At 38.0% G+C, this 10,618-nt stretch overlaps 1 protein-coding gene across 1 annotated transcript; it reads left to right on the top strand.

The window, feature by feature from the left end:
• The first annotated feature begins 5,858 nt into the window (after positions 1-5,858).
• Positions 5,859-6,509, top strand: LOC140816128 (uncharacterized). Its single transcript, XM_073175197.1, has one exon. The coding sequence runs from the start codon at positions 5,859-5,861 to the stop codon at positions 6,507-6,509; it is 651 nt and encodes a 216-aa protein (XP_073031298.1).
• Positions 6,510-10,618: the final 4,109 nt, after the last annotated feature.

Raw genomic sequence — 10,618 nt, forward strand, 5'->3', positions numbered from 1 at the left:
AAGACCCTGTAGTAGTTTCTCTAATAACGACTCCATACAAGGGTCTCAAAGTCGGAACAGAAGTTGAGGTGGTTGTAGTAAATATGGCTCCTGGTTTTGAGACGGGGATAGATTCTGGTTTAGATGAGGTAGATTCTGTATGCACTTGTCTCAGAGGGACACTGTTTAAATCAGAAACAACTGTTGTTTTCTTGAGACGGAGAGTTGTGTGGGCTTTCTTTTTGCTTGGGATGGCTGGGAGTGAGGCTTTGGTTGGTGCAGCAGATTCCTCAGATACTGTTTTATCTTCAGTAGAGACAACAACTCTTTTCCTCTTGATTTTCTTTTGAGGTCCTTGAGCCTCAGTCTGAGTGTCGCCGATTTCCTTTTTCCGGGCAACAAATTCAGCCACAGTTGGCTTAGGACTTAGAGCACGTACACTATCAGCATCGACCATTGTGACATAAGAAACATCCTGTTCAGAAGTAAATAGAAAACCAGCATCCTTCAACATCATGCTGATCTGAACAGCAAAACCAGTACCCTTCCTCATAATCATATCCTTCATGATTATGAACCAAAATCGACTCCAGTCCACTTTAATTTCAGTAGTGATAGCTATCATCACTTGAACTTCTTTGGTCAGCTTATCAAACGTACCAGCTTTGACCAGAAGCGCCTTTGCCACAATATCGGCAAGTACTTGGTACTCCATATTCAGGAGCTTCTTGAAGCAAGAGGGAGAGAGTTCCTCTCCAGAAGCTGAGAATGTGGTAAGGGCAGTGGACATCTCCTCTTTAAAAATAATTGAAAAAACAGAAGTACCTGAGAACGGAAGAAAGAAAGTCGATCCCAATAGTGCAACATCATGGTAATAAATGCATCTCCCTGGGAGTAAATGATTTCCCGTCCTCAATGGTCGCTTTAGCAAAGAATTCCAGGAGGGTTGTCTTGTAGATGATTGCAGGAACTTCCAGAAATCTCCTAAGACCAGATTTTTCGATGGCCTTGAAAATCTTAACAAGATTCTCATCCTTGATGGTCAAAACTGATGCAAAGTTAACTTGATAAGTATTGATAGTATAAACTACAGACATTTCTGCAAATAAGATGGATTCGAAGTGGATTCTGTAGTAGAGATGAATGCAAGAGATATCAGTAGCTAGTATGCAATAGTCTGAAATCTTAAAAGTGAAATGAGATAGAAGAACGGTTAATATTTAAAATGTACAGCCGTCAATAAAAACATAAGTACACGTGTCAATATGTCTTTGGTTTAGATATTGAAAAGTTAAAAGATGAGTGTCAGGTACGCCAAACTTTTAAAATACAATAAAAGAGGCAGGCTGTCCAAGCGGTTACTAAATGAAACCAGAAGAAGATTTGTCGTCTTATGATAATATGTATTGGAATTCATAAAGTACTGAAATATATCCAGTACTTTTAAAAAGACCAATAGACAAAATGTTTTATCGAAAAGAAAAATCTCCTTCTACTTAAGACATGAGACGGAAATATCAGTCAGAATAAAATTATTCCCCCTGAATAAATGCAAATAATAAATAAATATTTAAAGCGAAGATTGGAGATCCGAAGGAAAGACAGATGACTCTTGATATACGTGCATGAGAAGAACAATCAAGTGACTCTTTAGCTTCCCAGAGGCTCAATATAAATACCTGCAAACACACAAACTAATTCATTTACACATTTATCAGATCAAATCAAATCAAATGGATATGGCAAGCATTATCTCGCAGTCTTCTCCAGAGTCGGATTCAGTAGAGGAGCTCCAGAGGCAATTTCCGACGTCTCGTAAGAAGATGTTTGAAGACATCATTCTCCCAGAGATGAAGACTTGGAAGAAATTCCTCGACCTGTAATCTGAGATTATTCAATATTATAGAAGGACTAAGCTATGGAATCATACTTTTCACAAACCACGATCATGCAAAGAGAGGGGATGATTCCAGTAGCTTCTAGTTTGAGTTTCCTCTGAAAGTCTCAGTACTATTGATATCAACAATTGTAATAGCTTAGACAATGTAACACATCTGGTTTTATGAATGAAATATTCCATTTTGTCATATCTCTTGTTTATCTACTACTTTTACTAAACACAAAATAAACAGAAGATAGTAATCAGTAGTTACGATAAACCAATTAAACTGAGAACATTACGAAACTAAGAAAACTTATTCTCAGGCAGAGGCTTTATAAAGATATCTGCTGCTAGGGACATATTCCAGACGAATGTCCTTCTTCTGCACATGATATCTAATAAAATGATGTCAGATGTCAATGTGTTTCGTTCTGTAATGAAGTACTGGATTGAGTGTAATTACTATAGCACTGGTATTATCACAGAATATAGGTGATTCAGAGGCTTGAACTCCATAATCCTTAAGTTGTTGTTGCATCCAAAGCAATTGAGTGCAGCAACTTCCAGCAGCAAGGTATTCTGCTTCAGCAGTAGACGTGGCTATGGAAGTCTGCTTTTTACTAAACCAGGAGATCAACCAATCAACAAGAAATTAACAAAAATCACTGGTGCTTTTTCTATCAAGTTTCAACCTGCATAGTCATCATCTGAATATCCAATAAGATTGAAACAAGAATCATTGGGATACCATAGGCCGACATTTTGAGTACCCTTTAAGTATTTAAGAAATAAGTTTAGCAGCAGTATAATGTGATTGCTTAGGGTTAGATTGAAATCTTGCACAAATACAAACAACAAACATAATATCAGGTCTGTTGGCAGTAAGATATAACAATGAACCAATCAGAAAACGATACCGAGTTACCTTGTAGAGCCAAAATCAGTACACGTAAATCTCATGCATTTATTTAATTGTTAAATCTTTTATTTAAGTTTAAAATGATTTTAGTGGTCATGATTTATTTAAATTGCATTATTTTAATGTTTATGTGATGCACATTAAATTATGTTTCGAGTTTCATGTTTCAGGCGATTATTCGATGCGGGATCGATGAAAAGAGACCTGTGACGATTTTCACAATTTTAGAATGTGGTATTTTATTTTAAGTTAAGGATGGGGTATTTTAAATAATTTATTTAGTTGTAGCATTTTAAAAGTCTAATTTGATTATTAGGTGATTCTGAAATTTCAGAATTTTAAAAGGTGTACCTATTGTGTATTTTATTTCAATTTTTAAGATGCTAGTATTTTGTGAGGAGTTAGTATTTTAGTTAGTGTTTAATTAACTTTTAATTAGGGCTTAATTTTTAATTAAGCAATATTTTGATCCCCTAATTTGACTAAACACACACAGACACATACACGTTTTAAGACACACAACAAGCATATACACAAATATATCAATTCAGATTTTCATATTTTTGAAAGAAGAAAACTGGGGTTCCTTGAAGCAAGAACAACTGCCCCTCTCCTTTTATTCTCCAGCAATTTTTGTGAGTTTTTTTGCAAGAAAATAGTTCCACGTTTGTCCCGGATCAGGCCTCGCTCCATTCCCGCTTCGGTATCGCCGTATCGTGAGTTTTTCATATCAAAAGGCGTGTATATTCTATTTTTCCTATGTCGATATCGTCGTATTATGCGCTGTGTTGTTTATTATGCGTAAAAATCCATGTGTGATGTGCAACGTTTGAGCAGAAAATTGTTGGATCAATTTTTGAAACGTTTTTAGATCTAAAACTCATAGTTTGCTGTCATTTGAATTACTGCGATTTTTCGGTCAAGTTTCTGGGAAAAATTTCAACATAGAAGCGTAGAAATTTTTGATACCTTCGATTTAACAGTAAATTCGAAATATTTGGATAAGAAATGAGTGAGTTATGATCGTTTTTGTGGTACTGCTCAAACTGCGACTTTTATGAAAATGTGTTCTAGACATGTTCTTGAGGTTATTTGTTGCAGGCTTCGTTGGGCATCTCCGGGCTTGTGCTACTGCATTTAGATATGTTATGGGATATATTTAGGTGTTATTTGGTGTTTCGTTTGGGTCGGGATTGGCTTGGAATGTAATAAAAATCGTAGGAAGCGAAACAATATCGAATTACGGGTTATTGTTATATGAAGTTGCTTGTCGATGCTTGGGGACATTCGGGGTTGTTTTTACGGGTTTGAATCAATGTAACAGCATCCTAAGATGAGTCCCGAGGCGTTGTTTCATGGTCCTTAGGCTTGAATTGTAAGAGTGATTGAATAAGTAGCAAATTTTCGTGGGTTTCCATGTCCAGAGGATACCCAGACCCCTTCCCGCACATAGTCTGTGTCTTTTTTCCTTTCAAAATTTGAAATTTCAGTGCCTACCCGGACCCCTACACGGGGTCCGTGTACCCCATTTTAAAAAATAAAAAATAAAAAAATAAACTTTTTTTTAAATATGAATATAAAGTATATGATTTGTTGTGTGGGTATTAATATAAACTATAGGATTTTTTTTGGGGTTCTATGCCATGGTTTAGTACGATGATTAAACGAGGTCAAGTTCCGAGTGATTTTGAATGTCATAATCTATTTATTTACTTCGGTGGCGAGCCCGAATACCTACCTCTAAGCTATGAAAGATAAGTGTTTGAACTCATGTTAGTATGTGCAGCAATGGCCCCAAGCGAGATCCAATGAATCCCTCAATGCCAAGTAAGTATGTTCGACGTTCAAAGAAAATACTTTCAAGTTTTTGAAGTATGCTAAATGTCTTGTGACAAATTTATGTATGGGATTGTAAAGCGGTAAAGCTTGACCATGGATCAATCCACCATGTTAAAGCATGAACGGGTTTAGATCAGTATTGAAAAGCGGTAAAGCATGACCAGGGACCAAACCATCCGTTAAAGCATGAACGGGGATCTCATGTATGTGGCAGTGGATCTTCCTTCTCAGCCCAGTACTGTGGTTTAGTCTGATCAGACGTATTTATGTATGGGTCACTTGCTTTGAAACATGCCTCTACGCAAAAATTATGAAGTTATGTATGTTCAAGTATGTACAAGTTTGCAAGCATGTTTGAGAAAAATTTCACGTTATGGCACGTCTATGTATGTACGTAAGTTCAAATAAGCAAGTTCAAATTTCACTATGTACGTCCTATTTTAAAGTTGCATGTGATTTTATTACGTATTACTTGATACCTCCAGTTTATACATGTTGAGTCTTTAGACTCACTAGACTTGGTCGATGCAGGTGAGGATGCATTTGAGGAGACGAGGGGTGAGGACCAGTGAGCTGGCTTGGATTGAGCCGGAGGCTAAACCCGAGGACCGCCACGTTTTTAAGAATTTATGAAAGTTTCAAAAACTCTGATTTCATGTTTTTTTACGATGTTCTAAAATAAGTATTTTCGTTAGCAAAATTTCTATGGTGATCTTTTATTGCTAATACTTTTAGATGGTTGGCAAACTTCAGTGTGATTGGTTTTTTGCAAATGTTTTTAGACGAACGAGACATTTTAATGAAAATTTTAAAGTTTATTTTATATTTAAGAAAATTTTTATTTTTCCGCAAATTTCAAGTAGTTCAAAATACTGTACGTTACAGTTGATATCAGAGCGGTGTTCTTGTATAGGGTTGGTTATGCCTACTGCCAGTTGCAAGAAGCTCACGAAGTCACACCTTAAGTCTGTAAGCTTAAGGTTTTAAATTATTTCATGTAGTAAGCATAAAGTCATGATTTCAGCATATTCATATTTAAATTCAAATTACGTGCATCTTATGTTCTGATATTATGTTCATGCATGTTGGGTTTGCGTGTGGGGTAAATGTTGGAACAGTATACGTCCCAGACATATGATTGTGCATGAAGCAGACGATGAGAATAGGGAAGCTCAGGGTGGGGAGAAGGTCACTCCTCATCGTCCATCCCCAGATATGCAGGGTTAGGTGATTGCAGGAATGACCCAGTTCTTTGCACAGTTTGCGGGGAACCAGACTGTAGTAGATACAGGGACGATGCCCAGACCTGAGGTAGTTTACGAGAGGTTTAGGAGGATGGATCCGAAGGAGTTCTCGGGGACTACTTATCCGATGACAGCGGAAGGATGGATTAAGTCCATCGAGGTAATCTATGCGTTTATGAAGCTGCAGGATGTAGACAGATTTAGATATGCCACCTTTTTGTTGACTGGAGACGCCGGGCTTTGGTGGGAAAGCAAGTCAGTGTCAGTGAACTTACAAACACTAACGTGGAATGGGTTCAAGAAGGTTTTCTACTCCAAGTACTTCACTGAAGAAGTATGCTCCTACTTAACCAGGGAGTTCATTTCGTTGCGACATGGAGACAACAGCGTGGCAGACTTCGTCAGGAAGTTTGAGAGGGGGTGTCACTTTGTGTCCCTAATTGCTAATGATACCCGGGAGAATCAGAGGAATTTTATGGATGGTTTGCGGCCTATCTTACACCGTGATATCAGGGTTTCTGGTCCTACAACTTATACAGTTGCCGGGTCGAGAGCTTTGGCGGCAAGGCAAGACAAAAGGGACATTGAGGTCGATAGGCATGGAAAGGGGCTCTATGAGACACCTTGTTTTGAGGAATCTTTGTAAGTCATTAAGAAACTTAAGATTAAGTGGATATGAGTACTGGAATCAGGTTATCTAAGAATACTTGGGTTGTGCAAATTTTAATTTCAAGTTTATGGAATATGTGATCATACAGGGATATTGGATGAAATAAAAACAAAAGGGAATTAGTTGTATTCAACATAGGTTACCAATGGTTGAATATTAAGATTTTTATCGAGTAAGAAATCTAAAAATCTTTATATGAGGATTCTAGAATTATGTGGGTTATAAGTGAAGTTGATTTATTAGAATTAGTGCATCATTAACAGGGGGAAACTTATTAAGCTTTATATGTTAGAATGAATTAAGTATTGAGGATACGTCAAAGTGTGACATTCATTCCAATGAGGAATATCGATATTGTATATTTTGGGGTTTTATGGATTAATGTTACTCGAAATTTAAGATTAGCAACGATCTTTAATTGGGATGTACTTGTAAATAGCTAAGTTACGTAAGTTTGGTGTCGTAAGGTAAAGATTCAATTCAAGAATCGTAGGTCAATATTATTACGGGTTTAAGATAAAGTTTAACTTTTGAGTGTAATACCAAGGATAGAAATTGATCAGTAACTTTTGGTGCTAATATTTCTTAGGTTGAACTGCATAAATGCTAATGTAATAGATCGATGAACATTACGGTTATAGTATAAGGAAATTAAGACACGACAAGTTCGAGCCTCCATTTCTAATATTGGGAATTGTGAAAAAGTAAGAATTCGAGGTCATAGTAAAGTAAAACTAAGACAGCCTTCAGGACTATATATGGGCATTACGAGTTCTTAGTGATGCCATTTGGACCGACAAATTTTCCAACGATTTTATGGACCTCATGAACCGAGTATTTCAGCCCTACCTAGATCAGTTCGTCATAGTGTTCATTGACAACATTCTCATTTACTCGAAGAGCCATGAGGGGCACAGTCAGCACTTGGGTACAGTTTTGTAGTCGCAAGTTATTTGTAAAATTTAGTAAGTGTGAATTCTGGTTGGAGAATGTAGCGTTTTTTAGTCATATAATATCAAACAGTGGTATCGAGGTGGATCTAGCTAAGGTAACAGCAGTTAAGGAGTGGGTTGAACCAAAGAATGCGTCAGAGATCCTCAGTTTCCTAGGCCTAGCAGGCTAATACAGGAAATTTATTCAGGGATTTTCCTCAATAGCAGTACCACTCACTTCATTGACTAAGAAGAATGCTAAATTCATTTGGAGTGGCGAGTGTCAGAAGAGCTTTGAAACTTTGAATCAAGCTCTTATTTCAGCGCCAGGTTTAGCCATACCAGCAGGTCAAGGCAATTTTATGTTGTACACTGATGTTTCTAAGCTCGGGTTAGGCGCAGTGTAGCATGGTCGGGTGATAGCTTATGCCTCCAGACAGTTTAAGGTGCATGGGAAGAACTACCCGACTCATGATCTTGAGTTAGCTGCCGTTGACACTACTTGTACGGCGAGAAATGCTAGATATTTACCGATCACAAGAGTCTCAAGTATTTCTTCACGCAGAAAGAATTGAATATGAGACAAAGACGGTGGTTAGAATCGGTAAAAGACTACTATTGCGAGATTAGCTACCATCCAGGGAAATCTAATGTTGTGGCAGACGCTTTGAGCAGAAAAGTTGCAGTCATATCACAGTTTTTAGTGCAGAGATCTCTTCAGTCAGAGATTCAGTGATTTGGGTTAGGGGTTTATCCTAAGGGCAGAGCTCCTAAGCTGTCTAGTCTGACAGTTCAATCTTCTTTGTTTGACCGAATCCGTAAAGGTCAGCCTTCAGATGAGCAGTTGCAGAAATGGAGAATGAAGGACGAGGCCAAGGGAATGTATTCTACACAGTTTCCAATGGTATTGTGATGTACAGAGGAAGGATATTGGTGCCTAGTGTTGATTCGATCAGAGAGGATATTCTGACAGAGGCACAGGTATCTCCGTATTCCATTCATCCAGGAAGTACTAAGATGTACAAGGATTTGCTGATCCTGTATTGGTGGCCAGGTATGAAGCGAGACATCTGCCGATTTGTGTCTGAATGTCTCTCTTGTCAGCAGGTGAAGACAGAGCATCAGAGGCCAACTAGGATCCTTAAGCCACTCCTTATCCCCGAATGGAAGTGTGAGAACATCACCATGGACTTCGTTGTTGGTTTGCCGAGGTCAGTCAGAGGATCCAATGCTATTTGGGTTATTGTGGATCGACTTACCAAGTCGGCACACTTCTTGCCAATGAAGATGACTTTCTCCACGATGCAGTATGCGGAGCTCTATATCAGGGAGATAGTTTGATTGCACAAGATCCCAGTTTCTATTGCGTCCGACATGGACCCGAGGTTTACATCGTCTTCTTGGAAGAGTTTACATGTAGCCATGGGGACAAAGTTGTTATTCGGTACAGCTTTACACCCTCAGACAGATGGCCGTCTGAGCAAGTAATTCAGATTTTGGAGGATTTGTTGAGAGCCTGTGTGATTGATTTCCATGGGATTGGGAATCGAAGCTACTTCTTGTGGAGTTTACCTACAACAGCAGTTCTCAATCATTTATAGGTATGGCTCCCTATGAGACACTGTATGGAAGGAAATGCAGATCACTGATTCATTGGGATGAACTCGGTGAGTGATCAGAACTTGGTCCAGAGATTTTTCAGCAGACTGCAGATGTGGTGGTCAAGATCCGAGGCAAGATGAAGACCGCCCAGAGTCGTCAAAAAAATGTTATGACAAGAGGAGGAGAGATATAGAGTTTTCGGTAGGTGATCACGTTTTCGAGAAGATAGCACCCACGAAGGGTGTTATGAGATTTGGGAAGAGAGGCAAGCTTAGTCCGAGATTCATTGGACCGTTCGAGATTCTTGACAGAGTTGGGACACTAGCTTATCGTGTAGCCCTACCGCCGAATCTGGCCGGAGTACACAATGTGTTTCACGTCTCGATGCTGAGGAAGTACCTAACGAATTTTTCGCATGTTTTAAGCTATGAGCCATTGCAGCTTGCTCCAGATCTGTCGTATGAGGAAAGACCTGTCCAAATCCTAGACCGACAGGAACAGAGACTTCGGAACAAAGTAACCAAAATGGTCAAAGTCAGGTGGCTAAATCAAGCAGTGGAGGAGGCCACTTGGGAGACATAAGCAGATATGAAAAGTCGCTATCCGGAATTTTTGGTAAGACTTAATTTCGAGTACGAAATTTTTATAAGTGGGGGAGGAACTGTAGAGCCCAAAATCAGTACACGTAAATCACATGCATTTATTTAATTTTTAAATATTTTATTTAAGTTTAAAATGATTTTAGTGGTCATGATTTATTTAAATTGCATTATTTTAATGTTTATATGATGCACGTTAAATTATGTCTCGAGTTTCATGTTTCAGGCGATTATTCGATGCGGGATCGAGGAAAAGAAACCTGTGACGATTCTGGCAATTTTAGAATGTGGTATTTTATTTTAAGTTAAGGATGAGGCATTTTAAATAATTTATTTAGTTGTAGCATTTTTAAAGTCTAATTCTGTTATTAGGTGATTCTAAATTTTCAGAATTTTAAAAGGTGTACCTATTGTGTATTTTATTTCAATTTTTAAGATGCTAGTATTTTGTGAGGAGTTAGTATTTTAGTTAGTGTTTAATTAACTTTTAATTAGGGCTTAATTTTTAACTAAGCAATATTCTGATCCCCTAATTTGACTAAACACACACACACACACCGAGACACACACATACATACACATTTTAACACACACAACACAAACACAAACACACACATATCAATTCAGATTTTCATATTTTTAGAGAAGAAAACTAGGTTTCCTTGAATCAAGAACAGCCGCCCCTCTCCTTTTAATTCTCCAGCAATTTTTCATGAGTTTTGTAGCAAGAAAATAGTGCCATGTTCGTCCCGATCAAGCCTCGCTCCGTTCCCGCTTCGGTATTGCCATATCGTGAGTTTTTCATATCAAAAGGCAATGTATATTCTATTTTTCCTATGTCGATCTCGTCATATTATGCGTTGTGTTGTTTATTATGCGTAAAAATCCATGTGTGATGTGCAAAGTTTGAGCAGAAAATTCTTGGATCGATTTTTGAAACGTTTTTAGATCT

This window comes from Primulina eburnea, chromosome 16, assembly GCF_022965805.1.
Source record: "Primulina eburnea isolate SZY01 chromosome 16, ASM2296580v1, whole genome shotgun sequence".
In the NCBI taxonomy this organism is placed as follows: Eukaryota; Viridiplantae; Streptophyta; class Magnoliopsida; order Lamiales; family Gesneriaceae; genus Primulina; species Primulina eburnea.

Coding starts and splice junctions, on each gene's coding strand:
- LOC140816128 (XM_073175197.1), top strand. CDS start 5,859: ATGACCCAGTTCTTTGCACAGTTTGCGGGGAACCAGACTGTAGTAGAT.